This window comes from Pomacea canaliculata, linkage group LG9 (genome assembly GCF_003073045.1).
Source record: "Pomacea canaliculata isolate SZHN2017 linkage group LG9, ASM307304v1, whole genome shotgun sequence".
Lineage (NCBI taxonomy): Eukaryota > Metazoa > Mollusca > Gastropoda > Architaenioglossa > Ampullariidae > Pomacea > Pomacea canaliculata.
The window spans coordinates 8,750,455-8,771,370 of NC_037598.1; the positions used below are offsets into that span (position 1 = coordinate 8,750,455).

General features: G+C 37.3%; 3 protein-coding genes across 4 annotated transcripts; 1 reads left to right on the top strand and 2 right to left on the bottom strand.

The window, feature by feature from the left end:
* Window positions 1-1,052: 1,052 nt before the first annotated feature.
* Window positions 1,053-10,573, bottom strand: LOC112572629. Its single transcript, XM_025252390.1, has 11 exons — window positions 10,475-10,573; window positions 8,821-8,898; window positions 7,759-8,007; window positions 7,284-7,472; window positions 6,864-6,941; window positions 6,203-6,454; window positions 5,245-5,436; window positions 4,109-4,210; window positions 3,679-3,796; window positions 3,222-3,346; window positions 1,053-2,401 (listed from the first exon to the last, which is right to left on the bottom strand). The coding sequence occupies exons 1-11, from the start codon at window positions 10,548-10,550 to the stop codon at window positions 2,181-2,183; spliced, it is 1,680 nt and encodes a 559-aa protein (XP_025108175.1). The 5' UTR covers window positions 10,551-10,573; the 3' UTR covers window positions 1,053-2,180.
* Window positions 10,574-11,659: 1,086 nt separating this feature from the next.
* Window positions 11,660-17,129, top strand: LOC112572630. Of its 2 annotated transcripts, XM_025252393.1 has the most exons (8): window positions 11,660-11,763; window positions 11,964-12,083; window positions 12,727-12,795; window positions 13,090-13,338; window positions 13,919-14,104; window positions 14,842-15,013; window positions 15,363-15,484; window positions 15,773-17,129. In XM_025252393.1, exons 2-8 carry the CDS (start codon window positions 11,993-11,995, stop codon window positions 15,991-15,993), a joined length of 1,110 nt encoding a protein of 369 aa, XP_025108178.1. In that variant the 5' UTR covers window positions 11,660-11,763; window positions 11,964-11,992; the 3' UTR covers window positions 15,994-17,129. The 2 variants fall into 2 exon arrangements, with proteins under 2 accessions (XP_025108178.1, XP_025108177.1); XM_025252392.1 differs by having other exon boundaries at window positions 11,661-12,083.
* A 911-nt stretch (window positions 17,130-18,040) lies between these two features.
* On the bottom strand, window positions 18,041-20,470 carry LOC112572631. The gene is made up of 3 exons (XM_025252394.1): window positions 20,124-20,470; window positions 19,606-19,757; window positions 18,041-19,144 (listed from the first exon to the last, which is right to left on the bottom strand). Exons 1-3 carry the CDS (start codon window positions 20,342-20,344, stop codon window positions 18,924-18,926), a joined length of 594 nt encoding a protein of 197 aa, XP_025108179.1. The 5' UTR covers window positions 20,345-20,470; the 3' UTR covers window positions 18,041-18,923.
* Window positions 20,471-20,916: the final 446 nt, after the last annotated feature.

Genomic DNA, 20,916 nt, shown 5'->3' on the forward strand with positions numbered 1-20,916 from the left:
AATAGAACAATCTTAAATTATCATGTTGCTCCGATTTTCTTTACATAGTGTATGCGTGTCAGAATGTATTTTTTTTTTTTTATTGTGAATGCTTTCTTTTTATTTTGAGCCATCGTACGAAGAACATAAATATTTAAGAATCGCCATTCTGCTACACAACGTACATCAATTATCGCTGATTTCCTAATAATAGACGACAGAATTATTTGAATAAGTTTGAGGAACTGATTCACACTCTCAGAAAATACAGCGCTTGGCAAACCAGCAAAAAATGAGTTCCATGTTCAGCAGTTCACGCGATAATCAGGTTTCTGGTCCTGCTTGTCTCGCAAAGATGAATAAGACAAAGAAGAACAAATGAAGAAGTCTGTGGAGAAAACAGTAGGAACATCTGTCACTAGGTGGCTTCAACATGGAAAAACTGTCGGCTCCAAGTCCAATCTTTGGCTAAGGCCGAATACAATCTTATTGAAATCTCCCTACCGGTACGTGGTTCATGCACCACGACCAAGAAATAACATCCTGCAAGTAACCGACATGAAATAACTGGAGCAGAGAGTTCACACTATTAAACTAGCAGATAATGTGGTAGGACTTGTGGGAGAACACGTGGCAAGGTGTGTCAAACTTTGATGTCCTGATGGCGCTTGTGAAGTTTTCCTGAAAATTTCCTTCAACGCCTTAAACAAGAGAAATTTGGTCACACCTGTTTCCTGCGGGACAAATTTCCACTCAAGAAAAGGCAAAGGTTAAAAGTCAAATGTCATCGTGATTTACGTCCATTTTGATGGACAGAGTTGCTCGTGACCACACTTTAAAAAATAACGAAAAAACGTTGAAAAGGGTAAATTTATATTTTTCCATCATTACACTGTTATTTGCAGCATGGTCAGAAATGTTCCCACTAGTAGACAATGTAAGGGACGGTATCAGGAATCATCTGCCTCCATTACATGCTTACCTCCCTTTCATTACGCCCTGCAGACCCTGAACGCATATTTCCGTGATGTAAACCGCAGACGAGACTGGAAGCTTTTAAGTATTGTCACAGCAGTTTATTTGTAAGTTTAATTTTTATCTTTATACTTTAGTTTTCAGTCTTACTCTATTAACATCTCAGACTCGCTTGATAGGTATAAAATACCGGAGTAATTATTAGTAACAAAGAACAACGGGTAGGTTATGCAATACAGTTATTTGTATGTAACTACTCAAAACATCGGTATTTATAATTGTTGAGTAAGTACTATGACTGATAAAACTGTATCAATAAGTGTAAAAAAAATGTTTCACATTGTTTACTTATTTATTTAATTTTTTTAAGATACTGATATGATCTTTCATTTAAATACAGTAAATTTGTACTTTACCTCTTATTCAAGGTGATTATGCACTACTAAACTTAAACTATTTAGTTAACGAAATCCTTGTTGTAGAAATATACTTGTATTTTTTGTTATTACAGAATAGACGCGAGGATTGCTAGGGAATCTGGATTGCGATGTCCGAGATCCGCCTTCTATAGTGACGTCATGACCAATCATCTCGCGATTTCAAGTAAACTGTCTGTTGGACAAACAACAAACCAAGTGTCTAGCTGCAACACGTTCATTGACTGTAAGTCTGTAACGAGATAACTATGGAGAAAAAATGCATCTAGAGTTTGTGTAGCTAGGATTGAGCAGCTTCCAGGCAGGTCATGACTTGGGGTCATTGACCTCTTTCTTTTTGTCTCGCCTGATGTCTTCTTCTGTCACTGGATTTGATGTGCTTTGAGTGGATACTGCCTCTGTGTGTGATGCCTTTATTCATATCTGTGGAGGTTTTGTTTTGACAGGGAGACAACGGCGTTGACTAGTAAAAATAATTGCTAATTGCACGGCAGGGACAAGAGACACGACAAGAAGCCATGTTTGTGTGTTGACCCTTAGGGTGGAGTTACTAGTTGCTGATTGTAAAACAGTTTTACCATTTCATTGAGGCCTTACGATCCCTGGTTTAGATTTCTTTTCTTACACGTACATATTTTTCACTGCATGTGACACATTTTTCCAAGTTTGTCATTTAGAGGTTTACCCTAAGATACCAAAATTATCAAATTATCAATATCAACATGTCAAATTATCAACCCGATTCAATATCGAGGATAGTTTTCTGATCTAGAGAATCATCTGAACAGGTTACATCATCTCTTCGTAGTCTTCATTGCCAGACGAGCTCGAGTCCGGGATGGTGGCAACGTGTCGGTCAGACCTGCGCGTGGGAAAAGCTTTGTAAGCATTTGCTTTCTTTTTTGGGCGGACGTCCTTCAGGCTCTCATCCATGTTGACGTTGACGTAGTCTGGAGACCCGTCATCATCATCAGGGCCTTGTGCAGTTCCTGCTGCACTCTGAGCAAAACCTTACAGAGAAACCAGTCAATATTTCTTGAAATTGGTGTTCCTAAAAATACAAGAAACGAATAAACTTAATAACTTTAAAGGACTAGAGCGATGCAAAATGTCATAAATATTTCCACAAACCGAGAGACACGCTTACAAGCATCATCATGCAATGAAGTAGGTCCACAACATAAACATTATTACTGTACAAGCATCCGTCGTGACGACCTCAGTCAATGGAAGAGCTATAGTCTTGTTCATAAGGGGTAGATTGGTGTACACGTGACATTAGGGGGTTTGAGCTCTTTTTGGTGTGACCTTTGTAGACTTGTATCTCGGAGAGTGTTCACCCAGGTTTTTATTGAACTTTTTCCAACCATTAGAAAAAACATTGCACCCGACAAGCTACTTAATATTTTAAGATGATCATTTTAACAATAAATCACATAAAAGGGAGGGCGTTATGATAGTGATATTTAAAAATAAAGACAATTATTACAAATGTTGAAGGAAAGAATATGTATAACAAAGATTAGCCCTTATGACTGAGTTTTGCATAATGCCTTATAATATAGAATTTAAAGTCTAAACTTTATAGTTCTGTGTCAGAAAGATGCAATCATGATAATGGATAAATGCACGCGCACACGTATAATTTACAGAAAAAACACAAGTAAATATCTTTATTCACAGTGTTTATATATATTTTGTTTCTGTTGTAATTCTAGTAGATATAAGGAATCGTGCCCTTTTCCGTTAAAGAGCTATCAACCGCTTTCAGAGAAATGAAAAAGGATGAACTTGGACTGGTATTTTGGACTTTTACACCCTCGCACTTACCTGAACATTCAGCAGCGTCAGGTGGGGAAACCCGGGTATTCTCCCTGATCTTTGTCATGATGACGTCACCACCTTGTGAACTTGAGTCACATCCACCCTGGCGACCTTTAACCCGCCTCAGCCACCTGCAACATCACTGTTTATAGATGTACAATGCACATACACGCGAGTTTTTAACTGGTCAAGGTAGATAATTCGTTTACTTTCTCTTTGTCACCCTTCTGACCAAAGTGGATTTCTTTTTCCCCCAAATTATTTCCCCTTCGTCTTCGCAAAGAGTGTGAAATGGTTTGTAACAGATTTTTCTTTTGACGATGGCTCTTTGGTTTCGTAGAAACTCAAGTTACATCACAGACAATACGACCAAAGTCTCACTGTGTGCAACAGTACAAAAGTACAAAGTCTTGTGAAGAGAAGGACAGACTGAAGTTTGTTTTCTCTTTTCCTGTAAACTTACATAACAAGCGCCGCACAGAGTCCAGTCACAACACAGCCGCACAAAAACGATCCTGCGATTATAACAGCCATTCTTGTGACGTCATGTGTCAAAGGTGTCGAACTTGTGATATCAACAGCTGAAAGAAACATCCCAGGTAGAAAACACATTGAAGTACCTTAATAATTATAAAATTATTTTTATACTTGAAATGTAAATCGAAGAAAGTAAAACAGCGACTAGGTCTCGAAAATTCTAAATTTCCGACAAGAAACAACCAACTTAGCAAGGCTAACAAACGTAACTGCAGAAAAAGGATTCTTTAAAGAATTACCTATGCACATAGACTACAATGTAAAAACCTCCTTTGTAACACCGATCTGAGTGCTCGCACTAGGTAACACAGCTCCACAAACGATTCCTGTGAGTTAAGAGATGAAAGAAAGCTCACCCTGAGGGCAGGTTCCATCGACAGGACTGCAGGTCTGGTTTTTCTCGCAGACTTGTGGGCAGACCCTCTCACAGTCAGTTCCAAAATAACCAGGCCCACAAACTGTTGACACGACCAGTTTCGATTTAAGAAATAACTACAACGGAAGTGCTTAATTCCAATTCAAATTAGATATGCTGTATTGGTCAGGCAACAGTCGAAAGATATGTTTCCATTGAGCTTTTTCTCTTATTTAAATATTTAGTGATGCATTGGCTTAAATATAAGGTAAAACTAAAAGCACTAGAGCATCTATTAGTCAGTCATTGCTGCAGTTAAAAATAACATATATAACAGGTCTTGCATACTATAAAAAAATTAGCTAAAATGCATACCTTTCACTTAAATGACTACTAAAAAGAAACAAGACTAACATTAGAACATAATAGTAACAATTACCAAATTATAATCTTTAAGGTATATAAATCTGCTAAAAATAACTGCTTAGTACAAAATTACACTTAAAATATATAATTATGTCATCCTCATTTATTTTAAAGCCAGTATTTAATTACATTGGGAATTTTGAGTTTGAGTGTTGGTCACTCATAGTGTACCTAAGAGGAATCAGCATTTCTTTTTAAAACAAATTTAGCAACTCTCAAAATATTTAGATTGACCTTTGACCTGTGATCTGCCTGGTGTTTTATTCAAAGACCTAAACTTTGTGACAACCTTCAATAGGCCTGTAATTACCTCGACGAGCTAAATTATAAAAGTGACATTTTTTGTGTTTTTATAAGGTTTCTTGTTGTAAATTATACCTGAGATTTTTATTTATGGTCAGAATTAGAATCTAAAAAATTTTTAATGAATACATTTTAAAAGACAAAATTCTGATCATTTCTTGATCGAAACACGTAAGTAAAAACAATCTATATATTTACAGGGAGGTGACACATTGCAATAACACGAGTGCTTAGCATTACACTCCCATTTAGACGATCACACACTCGTTTTCAAATAACAATATAAATAATATCGATTAGCACTCTCATTTTCAGTTAAATTCACCAATATATTCAGAATAATATTAATGCCTATGATATATATGTAGGCGCTAAATTCTTTACATATGTAAATTAACGTGCACATACCTATTACTTCAACTTCACAAACAGTTAAAAAGTAGAACTCTATCGTCGAGCGATCGGCTTTGGACAGCCTCACGGTTCGTCCAGTCAGCGAGGTACCACAGGTAATTGTTGACGGGTTAGCAACCGGATGTTGAAATGTGTGACAAAACTGTCCATCCACGCTCACGTTGACTCCATCACTGCGTTCAATGTCTGGTGGAATAACAGGAGAAAATCAAGAGTGTGCTGAATAGTTCTGGATCCTCTACTCTTCCGTAAGTTATTTTAAATGTATTAAATTTACTGCTCGGGATATGAACGTACTTATACTTTAAAATGCAATAGTATATTTTTATCAATCTTATAATAAGGTAGGTCATTGTATAGCATTATTGCACATTGCGCACGGCATTATTCTAACAGAGAAAACATTTCTGGAATTCTTAAATATCCACTGCATTAGTAAAAGTGTTTTGCTCTGAAGACAAAACTTACAATATAATATAAACAATAGTAAACGCCGTTAATATGTAAGAAGGACTTTTCCACGGTTTTGGAAAGCATCTTCTTCCGTGGCTACAATACTGTGAGGAATATTGGATGAAGCATTCCTTAATTAATTGTACTCGTGTATTACAGATCTCTATTAGCGATTAATGTAGCAGTTTCTTTCACTTCAGCTGTGTGATTAACACCGTTTAATAAGAATAAGTTGTGTGTATATTTTGGGATAGAGATGCTGAAGCAGACTGATAAAGAGACCGAGATAGCCAAACCCCTTTTGTTAACATCTAGCTTGGTGAACATTCAGCAGAAATCGTTTATCTCCTATTTATGTACGTACGTGTCATTTCACATGTCCCCCACACATAAGCAGATAGATAATACACATATCTGTAGTCATTTTTATGTGTCTGAGTGTATGAGTTATATGTGTCGTAAACGAAGAGTCTAAACAACCTAGGACAGATATACTTACATAAAATATTTCTCCAATAGATGGCGATGCTGGCAATGGTGTATGGCTGACCCAGGTCGACCTCCCAGTAAGGTTCACGGTCACCTCTCTCAGTGTGTATACAGTTAGGACTGTCTGGGAACAGATTGATAGGTCTGAAGGTGGTGTTTCTGTTGCCATTGACAGCGAGGCAAGCGGGACCAGTGACCTCTTGACCAGGTTCATCGGTGAACATGGAACTCATTTTTGCCGGTTTGCCCAGTGCTACATTTACTGCAACCATATAGATAGGAGAAGGTGTTGACTGATTTCTCGAAAACACCAACATAATTAATTACATAAAATGGCATACAATGTCATAAAAATCTCTAATAGCACATGAAAGAAGTTCCGAATAAAGGCGCGTATTTAAAGTCATAATCTTAAGGCATAAATATTGTTTCCTAACCTTAGAGTTTAGAGTATACTACAATGTGCAGTAAGGTCCATTCTGAAAATAGACGAGTTCCCATTACCTCGTCCTAAATCTTCATCTCTCTGTTTATTCAGAAAATTAAAGTGTTCAATACACGAGGCTGAGAATATGAAGGGAAGTATTTGAACGTTTGGATTTGGATCCAGTGACCACTGTGACTTACCTGACATACATCATAAAAATAACAAGACATGGATTGACACTTACCTTTTCGTGGGGAAATGGATTTGAGATCTTGGTTGGTGAGGTCGCAAAAACCATAAGCAGAGCATGCACAGCTTATACCTGCAATCCAAATTTTTTTATTTTTTCAAAATTGAGGTAATATTTATCATTTTTCTACTCATTCATTCCTTGACTTGTAGCAGATCACAACCACCTCAGCTAGTCCACCGGAACTGGTCGTCGTGTGGAGCTGGGGGTGCGAGCATCAACGAAAGTTTTTACGAAATTTCGGAGTGTATCGTGCAAATGATAGAATCCATTCGTGCGTTTGGTTCAGTGAAAGAGATCAAAAAAGAGAAAGTCTACTTTTTGATGATAGTTTTAATGATTTAGTAGCCAAACTTCATTACTATTTAAATATGTTTTTGCTGATCACTCTATGGTAAATCTCTGTTTTCTTACCCCACACTTCAACTTCGCAAACAGTGAGATGATAATGTTCTGTCGTGTTGTCGCTTTTTGACAGTCTGACTGTCTGTCCAGTCAGAGGTGTATAACAAGCAAATGATGATGGGTTAGAAGCTGTGTTCTGGAAGACATGACAAAGTTCACCATCAACTGTCACCTTGACTCCTTCACTGTCTTCAAGAGCTAACGGATTCAAAAAGAAAAACAAATTGAAAATGCGTAAAAAGCGCAGAAAAATAATTTTAAATACTTCTAGCCAAATGTGCTTTTATTTTGTTCCAAGTTTACTGGTTTTGATTAAACAAATGACTCAAAGGAAATTTTAAAACAATTTTTGTAAAAACAGTTTTAATATGATTTAAACTCATGATATTAATTTACAGAGATAGAAATTGAGTAATTCTGTAGGAAAAGAGTAAAGATAAGATGAACAATAAATAAATGGACAAAGGACAGAAAAGATATCTACATTCATTTCTCCAGTAGATGGTAATGCTAGCAATAGTATAATGTTGAGCCATGTTGACCTCCCAGTAGGGGTCTCTGTCGCCGTCCCCAGTGTGAATACAGTTGGGGCTGTCTGGAAACTGGTTAAGAGGCCTGAATGTGGTGTTTGTGTTGCCGTTGACAGCGAGACAGGCGGGACCAGACACCTGCTTCAGTCGTGAGTTCACATAGTAGGAACTCATTGTTGCCGCCTTTCCCAATGCCACATTTTCTGTCCCCAGGTGCAAAATAAATTACAAAATGTCTTTTTCCGAACATCACAACTACCTACCTAAAAGCTTCTTTATGTTTGAAACGGGAATTTTACTCAGGAAAAAATTGAAAAGCTTTTAGGTACACTAATAAATAAGATATTAATTAATAAGTAGTAGACTAGTAATTTTATCTATAACATGAAATTGCTATAAAGATATAAATATTTGGTATCAGTTGGTTGAAATGAAGGTTCCTTCATGGACGTTTACCAACAGGCTCCTACTCGTAAAGATACATAACTCCCCAAAATGATATCCGTTCCATTGAGGATGAGACGAGTAGTCATCTGCCATGGAAATGTTTTATGAAAAGATTTTTGTTTCTATCTTGGTTAATATACGCAATTTTGATTTTTTTTCTGAAAAAACTATCAATCTACTTGCAGCGTAGAAGACGTGTAGTAATAAAGTGTTAACTTTAACCATACTGCTAATCATACGATATATTTATGTCAGAAATTTGGAAAAACAGCATAACTTAGACAAATGTTTTTCTTTTAAACGGGTAAGGATCAACGCAAATTAAAAAAACAATATCCTAGCGAAATAAGTAATAAAGTGGTTTGTATAGAAGTCATACAATAAAGTCTGTATCTTGCTCTCCCTCACACTTACCTCCCTTTCCCAATATTTTTGTCTTCTACTCATGTCTTTGTGAATATTCAAAGAATGCGTCGATTAAAAGCTATTACATGTATAGGAACTTGCATAATATTAAATGATACATTGATTGTTTGTGGTGAACAAAAGGTTAAAAAGCTATAACATACGTTGATTAAGGAGACTTGCCCGTGAAACATTTCGGAACTCACAGGAGCCAAACATCGCGCATGAGCAGAAGCTGAGATCTGAAATACAGAGACTTAATATGTATACAAATGTATTTATTCTGAAAGAGTAAGTGTTTTCGTAGTCTTACAGACCTCCAGATGTCAGAATTTAACACGTTTTATGAATAAAATTTCCACTGTATCGGGTGAACGAAAGAAAAACGAGAAAAAAAAGATAAAGTACTAGAGTTTTCCCCAAGTCAGTTCTTGTAATATTTTACATGAATGTGTTTTCTACTTAATCTCTAGTCGCGCACAAAATAATAGTTTTAGAAAGAGATGATGAGTCCGAATCAGAGGAAACAGAGAATGACAGTGATTTTTTTATTTTATTTACTAGGGTAGTAAAGTAAGCAAGTACACTTTTTTCCTCTAGCTTTAGTCCTTTACAGGCTATCAGCAAAGTTATTAAATAAATATAAAATAAAGCATAGCATTAATAGTGGTATTAACAAATTAACAAGAGGTCTAGGAGTAAGGAAGTATCTCAAATGGCTTAGCGCTTTGAATCTGTAAGCACATCCTGTTGCAGGGGGATGGATACAAAGCTTTGTAACAAATAATGATACTTGTGTATTTCTGCAGTTCCTGTCGAAACAGAATTTACAATTCGTTTGCTGAAGATAAAGAGGAAAGCATTAAACCACGTTCCCCGACTATTTCAGGCTGGATTTAAATAAGTCATTTCTTGGAATAGGAATATGAGGTTTTAGAGAAGTTGGTGTATTTCCAACTGTTCATACGGCATAACATCAATAATGAAAGTTTCACAGACTCTTAGATATTACCATTCACCATAACTTGTCATGTTTCTACCCTTTCTCTGCCACAAGTAAAACTATTTCAAACAAAACAAAAAAGCAGCTATCTAGAATCAAACAGTTCTTAGATCCTCAAACTAGAAAGCTCTTCTGTATATATATATTAATACACATCTCTATACAGCCCATATGGAGTCTACCCTTCATGCTGCCTCAACCACTGTGACTCCACTAGGGTTGCTAGATGTTGGGGAACACAAATGCCTCAGTCTTGTTGATGTGTGAATCGTCTGCAATCATTTCACTAGGATATTTGGAAGGGAAGTCATTCATAAACTTTCAGAAAACTCTCTGCATACTTTTTTCATGCCTGTGTATTTTCTAAACTGTCGAGTACTCATACACTGAGTAGAACGGAAATAAAAACCTACATGAGCACTGTACTACCAGCCAGAGTTATTTTACTACAGGCTCAACTATATATCGTATTATAACTATTAAATTACGTGTATGTTTGTTTTATATTGTAAAACATTGTATTTGATGTGTTGTGTATCTGTGAGACAAAATGAATGATACAAAAGATGACAAAAACTACATCTTTCTGGAGATTGAACGATACATCTGAACTAGCAATTCATGCAAAGTTGTAACAAACACGCAAAGAATGTTGTAACACGTTTATCAATAAACTAGAATATGTATAAGGTTTCAGCCCACCATCTCCACGATTTTAGCAACACGTGACTGACCCCTGGTAAAAAAGAAAAAAAGACAGAAAGAAAACTAAACTATTGGTAACCACGTGTCTTGTGAATCATCTAAACTCTTACCTGCACTGGAAGCAGAACTCGTTATTAGAAGAAGCCAGAGCCAGGGACAAAGACAGGGATCTGCCATCCTCATCATTCCCTGGACAACTGTCCACTTGAACAAGATTCTGACGACTAAAACTGAGCTCGCAAGCAGGATGTATAATTATAAAGCCCTTCAAGCTTTTCCCTGATCTTTTAATACATCAGTCAAGTCGTCAGGATTTTCTAACTTTACACATGTGCGAGATATACCGGAGTACTACATTTTTTGTTATCATTGGGTAAAGCTTAGTGCATAATATTATTTACTCCAATTTGAGCTAAGGCCATCCTTTCTTTATCAAAATCTACCTCTACTTACATCCCCATTCACAGAAAGTCAAAACAAGCTATGACTAATTAATATATGGCCCCATTTATTCTGTTGGCTCCTGTCTTGATAATTTAAACACATCCATGCACTATCCTGCCATGTGTGTCATGGGGATGGTTGCAGGCGAATAACGGAAGGGTTCACCCACACTGGCAGACACTACGCAAAGAAAGATTTCTTCTCCTTCCTGCATTCATTTGGACAGACAACATCACCTCATGACCAGACTTAGAAAATGAACAGGAAATGTGAAAAAAGGTCAATTAATAAATTTGCAGCAGTTCACTTTTATCAGCAACATGGTGAGACATAGTGGTCTATAAACGATGTAAGGGACAGCACCAGGAATCATCTGTCTAAATTACACGATTACCTCCCTTCTATTACAATTCGGAGCACTCGGATCTTTTACATTCCGTGATATAAACCGTGGACTGCGAAAATTAAAGCTTATAAGTAATTTCAACACAGACTATTTGTAAGTTTACTTTTTACCTTTATAGTTTAGTTTTCATCTTATTTTATAAATATTTGATATTCCATTGATAGGTATGGAATAATCTCAACTGATCCTCAGTTTTTAGCACAGTATCGTGTGTACTCCTGTAATACTTGTAATCTAAGCGTTATTTTGTATACACTACTCTCATGGCCTGTATTGTATCAACAGTATCATCATCATCATCACTTCCTTGGGACTGAACACATGAGGAAAAAGTTGTTCTTTATTGCGATTTAAAAATGATATTTTTGTTCCTGATACTCCATGAAATACTTTCAATGAAAAACGTGCGATTCGTGTGTGATTGTCTGCTTGTCACCAGAGGGAAGGCGCGCGTGCCGGTACCAAGAACGTGCTTGATAGTCCGCACACAGCACGAGACTTCCTGGCACCATCATACCACCAGATGGCAGGAAATTCTCGACAGATAAAGTGAAGCAGTGAAGAATTCCTGTACTAATCTCTTTTTTTCACTCAGCGTTCAATCTTCCACAACTGCTCCAATCGCTTTGCTACAGCAAACTTATATGACACAAACACTTCCCACTTATTTTGCCAACAACAAATACTATATTGGGTTAATTAGTTTGAATTTCTATACATCCTGTTTCTAGGCTCTGTTCTGTCAACAGGCATCTCACATCCAGGCGACACTTGGAGCATGGCGCTGAAGGGTGGCGGTGTGTACCCCGGGGTACGGCGCTGGCTCTGGCTGGGGCTGATGGTCACTTCTGCTTCTTCTGCGGCCACTGGTAAGTGTTGACTGTCCTTTCTTAATGTAATTCGAGCTAATTGATAGTAATAGTATTCCTTCTAACAGGCAAGAGGGAACCTACTTTACAAACATTATAGGTTGTGTGTGTGTGGTGGGTAGGTATCAGGGTGCGGATGTGTGGATATATATATATGCTCATGCGATTTTCTTTAGTGCTTTGGAATTTGATTTATGATGAAGTCTAAGTCAATCGTAAAACAATGTATTATTACAAATATTAAATTTTAACAGCTCAAAATGACTGGTTAAGTTTTGTGATATATGGGGTACTGCTGATTACATTCCTGCATATTTCTGGACATGACATGTTACTTTCTGCATGATTTCTATGATTTATTATTTGTAATTCTTGTCACGCCTACTGAGCAGAAGTGTGTTTCCGAACGATAACAAAATAAACAAACTCCTAAATAAACAAAAATCATGATCGCAGACCCTCTCTCTGACCCTCTTGTCACCTGTAGGGGTTCCCCTCAAGGCTGCTGCTTGTCTTCACTACTGTTCAAACTGTATACTAACATATAAATAGAAATAATACATATAGGAGCTTTCTTATAAAATTTGCTGATGGTCTTCCTTGCTGTCACTTCATCTCACACGGTCAGTCTTTCGAATTTCAGGTTCGAAATGTACATGTCCAGATCGTGACTATGAGAAAAAGGATTTTCTACCCAGTCTTCCCAATACACGTATGTTTGAGTTTAACGATCAGCTACTGTATTTGGTTTTCACTTACTATATCAAGTCTAACAACAACAATAAAAATAAAAAAGAAATGTTAATAACAACAAAAGCAACTGGTTCTTAATGTTGCAGCAGATCAGTAATGCAATTATTTGGCAGCATCGCAGTTACAATGTGATTGACGATTGCCTTCTGGATTCAACAAAGTGTGTTTTCTACATGCTTCTAAACCTGATTATGTTGCTAAATATTGTTTGAAGAATTAAGCATTTGTAATTTGTTTATTTTCATTTGTGCAGAAAATGTAGCTCTAGGCAAGCCGGCAAAGGCGAGTTCCTTGCTGAACAGCACACGGCACAAGGCGGTCTCTGGTCCCGCTTGTCTGGCTGTGGATGGTAACAGAAACACCGTCTTTACACCTTGCAACAGGTACCCTAACGGTCCTAACTGTATACACACGGCAGAAGACGACCGTGAACCGTACTGGGAGGTCGACCTGGGTGAGGTGTATAGTATAGCCAACATCACCGTCTACTGGAGAAAAATAGGTACAACTCTGTCTTAGGTCACGTGGCACTTTTTGTGTTACCTTCTCTCGCACATTCATCCTCAGCCTCTGACCTTTTATCTCCGTCTCTCTCTTGAATGGCTCTGGGAGGAAGATATATATAAGTATTTATGTGTTTGTGACTTTGTCTTGTCTATGAATATAACAGCTTCTTATTTACATACACAACACTATATATGTGCTTCTTCGTCAGATACATCTGTTCAAGAACAAACTAATTATATTTATAGTATTTGTAATATTTTTCAATAATTCAGGGGGTTTGTTTATAAATCGGATGTAAGTGGAAATAAAGTGCCTTTTCTACTTTTTTCACAAACCAGCGTCTAGACTCGCGGATGTTTACTTCTCGGACCATTGTTATGAAACATGGGCAAAGATTCTTTGGAAATAAAATATTAAAATATTTAACCGTAGGGACTAAAAAGTTCGTTGTATCTACGGATTCTTGTCCTTGAATTCCTCATTTTACCTCTGGTCATGGTCTTACCCTTGCTTCATGAATCAATCTCGTACAGACTATTAAGGGAGTTTGCCTCATTACTTATGATTTTCTTCAGGGAAGAATGTTGGCGTCAATGTAACCGTCGATGGAAAACTGTGTCACACCTTCAAAGACCCAGTTCTCAATCCGTCAACAATAACCTGCAATAAGCCCCTTGCTGGAAGGACCGTTAAGTTGTCAAAATCTGACAACATCTCCAAAGATGATTACTATCTCATTGTGTGCGAAGTTGAAGTGTGGGGTAGGTGAACACTCATTCTTTTTCTGAATTTCCATACAGTGTAACCTATGAATGGATTTTTCATATTAAATAGCTGATAGATTCGTACTGTTGAAAATGTAGTTTTTCTTTTGACAAGGTAATGAGAAATTATTGCGTGAAAATATTTTGATCAACTTGTATTTACTCCTGTGAAAAAAAGCTTACAAATACACAAAAGGGCAGAAAGAACAGATTTGAGGGTAACTTGCCCCGCCTTTTCATGTTCCTTAACTGAACAAGGCTTAGAACAAAAGCAGTGAAAGATATTATCACAATACATGTCTATGGATAGTTGTACTGGACCCATTCAAAATTAGATTAAACATACAAACTAAAATCGCATTAAAAAAAGAATAACACAAGATCGTTTTCAGTCCATTCCCTTCTGTTGTTTGGGCGCCTGGACAATCACTGTTCCAAGCGAATATTAAAGCCGTCATTTATGTCTTCAAATATCGTCTTGAAGCCCAGTGTTTAAAGCCATTTTATTTGAAATATTGCCGTGCTTCATGAAAGTTCTCTCCGATCTTATCTACTCCTATAACATTACATCGTTTATGGATTTTTAAATTACATAATTCTAAGTATCATTTTTTTATTGGTATTACTTTTCCGAGGAGGTATGTACAAATATTTCCATGTTACTTTTTAGAATTCTCAAATGTAACGCTTTAAAGATGCTCTAATGTGTGTTTTCCACCCTGTGTCTCGTGCAGCCAGAACAACTTTTTCACCTTCAACCTTTGACGCCACAAGTTCGGCACCTTTGACATTTGAGGTCACAAGTTTGGCACCTCAGACATCTGTCGTCACAAGAATGGCTGTTATAATGGCAGGAACGTTCTTGTGCGGCTGTGTTGTGACTGGACTCTGTGCTGCGCTTGTTTGGTAAGATTACAGGAAAAGAGAAAACAAACTTCACTCTGTCCTCCCTTTCAAGCCACCTTGTACTTTTGTATTGTTGCACACAGTCAGGTTTTAATGGCATTGTCTGTGATATAATTTAAGTTTCTACGCAAGTCAAGAAGCATTCTCGAAGCAAAAAATATTTTAAAAAAATTTCTGAAATATTTAATACTCTTCGTGAAGACTAATGAAGAGGCAAAGAAATTAGCATTGGGGAAAGGGGAAATAACTGTATGAACTTTGGTCAGTAGGGTGACAAAGAGTAAGTATATGGATTATCCAGCTTGATCTGTGAAACCTGGCTTGTACATATATGACAGTGATGTTGCAGGTGGTTGAGGCGGGTTAAAGGTCGGCAGCGTGAACGTAACGCAAGTTCACAAGGCGGTGACGTCATCATGACAGAGACCAATGAACCATTCCAGGCTTTACCTGACGCTGCTGACAGTTCAGGTAAGTGCGAGGGTGTGCAGGACAGTCCAAAACCACTGTCCAGGTTCATCAGTATTAACTATTTTGAAAGTGGCTGCTAGCTCCTTAAGGGACCACGTGCCACGTTTATTATGTCTACAAAAATTCAATATATACATGTATATATATGAACACTGTGCATATATAATTTTTCAACATATCTGGGACAAAACAAAAGAAAATTCGTCCTCTGTAAAATGTATGTAGACAGGACATTTACTGGTATTCTCTATCCTATCCTTTACAAAGAAATATTGCTTTCTCCGCAAGGCTTGACTGAGGGTGCAGCAGGGTATGGAGGAGGCCCTGATTATGATGACGAGTCTCCAGAATACATTAACACCAGCATGGATCAGAGCCTGGAGGACCTCGCCTTTAAACAGAAAGGAAATGTTTACAAACCTTTTCCCACGCTGTGGTCTCAACACAAGGTCGCCACCGACCCCGACTCGAGCTCGTCTGACAATGAAGAGTACGTAGAGGTGATATAAACATAGGGTTTACATCACATCACTACCCTGGATTGTGAGTCGGCTGATTGACTAGACAACGGGGTGTCTAAGGAGAAAACCCCAAACTGACCGACCTGCAAACAATCGTCACATTCGTTGAGATTTATGTACATTTCAGAAGCAAATTAAAGCATGGATAGTAGAGCCTCAATGAAATGGTTATAACTTTTACAATCAACTGCTATATATTCTGTAATATGCTCTGTAACATGTTTTTTTCAAGTCTTGTAAGATATCCTCTAAACGTGTAACATATCCTGTAACATGCCTGGCACATGCTAACCTGCTTTCCTTTGAATCGCACTTTCTGTGCTTTATGAAATATTTTCTACTTGATATGGCTTTCATGTACCCACTGCAAAGCAACGAGACATTTTAACTTTGTCTTCAAGTGACAGGTAATATCTTTAATGTTCAACCCCAGTGGCAGACATTGTGGGTGAACCCTTACCTTCAGATCCTTGTTGTGTAAACATCCCCACGACACACAAGTCAGGATAGTGCACGGATGTGTTTACTTTGTCAAGGCCTCGGCCAACAGGATGGATGAGACCATAATTATGTTAATTAGTCTATCTTGACGATAAGATTTGACATTCCAGTGCATGGCGATGTAAGTAGGCGTATGTATATTGTGATAATAGAAGAAGTATAGCTCATACAATTACAGTACCTACTATTCTATAACGATAAAAGTCATAGCAACGTATCTTCTAATCCTTGTAATTATTGTAATATGTGTAAATATTGTGCAGTTATTGTAATTTCTAAATGCACAGATTGCTATGCGAATATTCTTCTGGGGGACACGTGTCACTGTTGTAAAACGACTAGAACATGTCTTGAAATTATTAAAAGTGTTTGAATTGAAGTAATTTTCCAAATAACATTTTAGTCGCCTGTTTGTGTACTTACCAGGATTAGTCTGATCGTTGCTATAACTACCGGCGATGTCTACTTAATCTTATTGTATATCTACTTTAATCGAATGCGTCACTTGACTTTTTTATGGAAACATTCTAGTTTGTTCTGCTTGGTTGTTACTGGTCTATGTTTTCACTATACAAGTGGTATCATTATTTTAAAAAGTAATAGCTTGTACAGATTGAGTCATTTTTCTCACTAACTCTTGAAATAAATAAATTTTTTATTTAACAAAATTATTTGTCAAATTAGTCATTGGAGCGTCTGTGACTTTCTGTTGTTTTCTCTCTGCTCTACAAACACTCTCACTTTGCACGTGAGCAACTTGTAATATTTGATGAAACCGAAAGATAATTGTTGACAAACTGTAGAAAATAGTACTGTAGTTTTACTGTTGACATTATAGATAAAAAATGTTTGTTTGTTTGTCTTAATATCCATTAGTCTGTATATATGCTTTCCTCTCGATAACTATGTTGGTGATTCAATATCTGTCAATCTACTCTCTATGTATTTTATTATCAGTCTGTCTACCTGTGTGTTTATTGATATCTGTTATCAGGCAATCTATCACCGATGACAAAAGTAACCATTAACGTCAACTATTAGAATGTGTTACAAAACATGAAACAAAGCATGTTACAAGGCATATTGTCAGCTAAGTGACAGAATATGTAACAAAATATGTCCAGGACTTGTAACAAAACATATGGTAGGACATGTGGGAGAACACGTGACAAGGTGTGTCAAACGTTGATGTCTTGCTGCCGCAAGTGAAGTTTACCTGCAGGTATCCTCCATCAGCTTAAATATTTCCAAATTTCCAGCAGTACATTTTTATTAGCAGCTTTGTGAGACATAGCAGCCTCTAGTAAACAATGTAAGGGACGGTACCGGGAATTATCTGTCTAAATTACATGTTTATCTCCCTTCCATCATGCCTTTCGAAGTACACAGACCTGGAACACATTTCGTGACGAGAATGAAAGCTTATCAGTATTTTCAAAGCAGACTATTTGTAAGTTTAGTTTTTATCTTTATTCTTTAGTTTTCAGTCTTATTCTGTCAATATTCGAGACTCACGTGAAAGGTACGAAATAATTACAACTGATCATATCTCTGAAAGGTTATTTTTAGATCACATTAATTATTAGTAAAGTAACAAAGAACAATGGTTAGTTTTATGCAATACATTTATTATGATGTCTAAAACTCTTCAAAAACAAGGGCAGAAAACTACAAGGAACTAGTAGAAGACATGTTGATGCAGGATCAGAAACCTGGCTGCAATATGTCTCTGAAGATCCACTTTCTTCACTCCCATCTGGATTTCTTTCCTGGCAACTGTTGTATGGTTAGTGATAAACACGGTGAATATTTTCATCAAGATATCCCAACAATGAAAAAAGATACAAGAGTCAGTTGTCCACTACCATGTTGGCTGACTACCGTGGAACATTCCCCAGAGACGCTCCCGAACAGCAGTGGAAGAGACCGGCAACAAAATCTCAGACTTAGTGTATGTCATGATTTTTTACAGGCATTACAGGTCAATTACTATTAGCATACATTTTGTGAAGTGTGCAATAATTATTGCAGATTAAAAAATAGAGCAAAGGTTGCAGCTTGTTTGTCACATTCGTGTTGGGCACATAAAATGGATAAGAAATGATTTCCATAACAGGACTTTTGTAAAAATGTATTGACCAGTGCTATTAGTGGGTTTACTTTTTATCTTGATACTTCAATATTAAATCTATGAAAAATTGAGGTTTTTCAATTGTCACGTTAACTAGCCGTAAATTGTTATTAAAAACAAAGGACTATAGATAATTTTATGCAATACAGTTATATAACAGCATCTGACATTTTTTTTTTTTGCAAGTCGGTAATTTTGGGTTTTCCCCTGATACATCCCAGTGCCTTATCAACCAGGCGATTTACATCGATGATAATTTTCTGATGTAGAGAATGAGTTGAACAGGTTATATCATCTCTTCGTACTCTTCATCGTCAGACAAGTTCGCTTTGGTGACGGTGACGACCTTGTGCTGAGGCCAGCGCGTGGGAAAAGGTTTGTAAGCATTTCCCTTCTTCTGTGGGACGAGGACCTCCAGGCTCTGACCCATCCTGGCGTTGACGTAGTCTTGTAAATCGTCATCATGATGAGGGTGTGGCTCACCTCCTGCTGCACCCTCAGCGGATCCTGTGCAAAGAAAACAATGAATATTTCTTGATATTGGTGTTTCCAGAACTATAAGAAACTAATGAATTTAAAACTTTAAAGGACTTTTGAGATGAAAATGAGTTCTAAATATTTTCAGAAACCTGACCTTAAGGGTTTATCTCGTTATCATAGATGTCTGCAAACATCACTAGACTGAATCAGGTAAACAATAGAAATGTTTACACAAGCTTGCTTTTACCTTGTGAAGTTGGAGAAAAAAATTTATATATCAACTATTAGTGTATATAGTAACGTGACTCTCCTACACCTTTCTCTCTCACAGACACACACACACACCTTTTTCAGGTAAAAGCAAGCAACTGTGTATTGATGGTGAGTATATCTATCTATTGCACCTTCTTAGAATCTTGCGCACTTATGGAAAAAAACTAACCGCTGTCCAAAAAATAACCAGTGACTTAGTTGTTTGAAACACTTACCTGAACTTTGAGCAGCGCCAGGTGGCGAAGCCTGAGTTGACTCCCTGACCTCTGCCATGCTGACGTCACCACTTTGTGGGCTTACGTGACGTCCACTTTGTGTAGCTTGAACACTTGTCAGCCTCCTGCAAGCTCCTGAATGCCGGAAACACCTAAAAGAGAATTGAGGAGGACACACGTATGAGAATCAACAATAACACAAGGTAGACTACGATGGCCCTGATTGTCCCCATTAAATTTTTATCTGGAGATTTACTTGCCAGACTGTGGAGTGAATTAGGTTTGGACTTTAAAATTTTTGTTTAACTTCAGTCGAAGTTTTTAAATGAAGTTCAAATGTGTAGGGCTGTTTCTGAAAATCACACGTTGCATTAACTGTAGAATAAAATCGCTTCTTGAAGACGACAACCTGAGGATCTGGGTCATGTGGGGTCAGTTTGCTGGGATAGTCGAGTAAGTACAAGGTGCCTTGAGATGGAATACAGTGAAGTTAATTTTCTCTTTTCCTGTAAACTTACAGAACAAGCGCCGCACAGAGTCCAGTCACAACACAGCCGCACAAAAACGATCCTGCGATTATAACAGCCATTCTTGTGACGTCAAGTGTCAAAGGTGCAAAACGTGTGACCCCAGGTGTCGAACTTGTGACGTCAAGGGTTGGAGGTGAAACGGTTGTTATGGCTGCACGAGACACGGGAACAGGAAACACACATTGAAGTACCTTAATGATTAAAACCATTGCATGCTTTTATATTTAAAATAGACATGGAAAACGTGAAACAGTTGTACATACATTGTGAGTACTCAAGAAAATTGAAATTTTAAGTTTACATATTTTAGAAAGCTAGAAATCAATTTGGAAATATTGTGTATACAAGTTGTCTTTTTTATGCACCACAAAGTCTTAAGATGTAAGATTATATTATAATGTTATACATAGATACTCATAATTAACATAAGGTCTGAGCTCTCTCACTGGCTGTGATGTTTACAGAGAGAACACAAACATTTACAAGCTGATGTATGTATTGCTAGCTTCTCTCCGTGCATGTCGAGGCCACTGACATGTATTTTGAAAGCAAAAAAGATGGATTTACGCAGATTTTGAAATATAGTACTTGTACTACTCTTTGGGTTATCATTTGAAAAAAGTTCACTATTATAGTCCCTTCACAACACTGGCATTGACACTCACCTTAAGGACATGTTCCATCGACAGGACTGCAGGTTTGGTTTTTCTCACAGACTTGTGGACATACACCCTGACAGTCAGGTCCAAAAAAGCCGGGTCCACACGCTGTAGACATGATG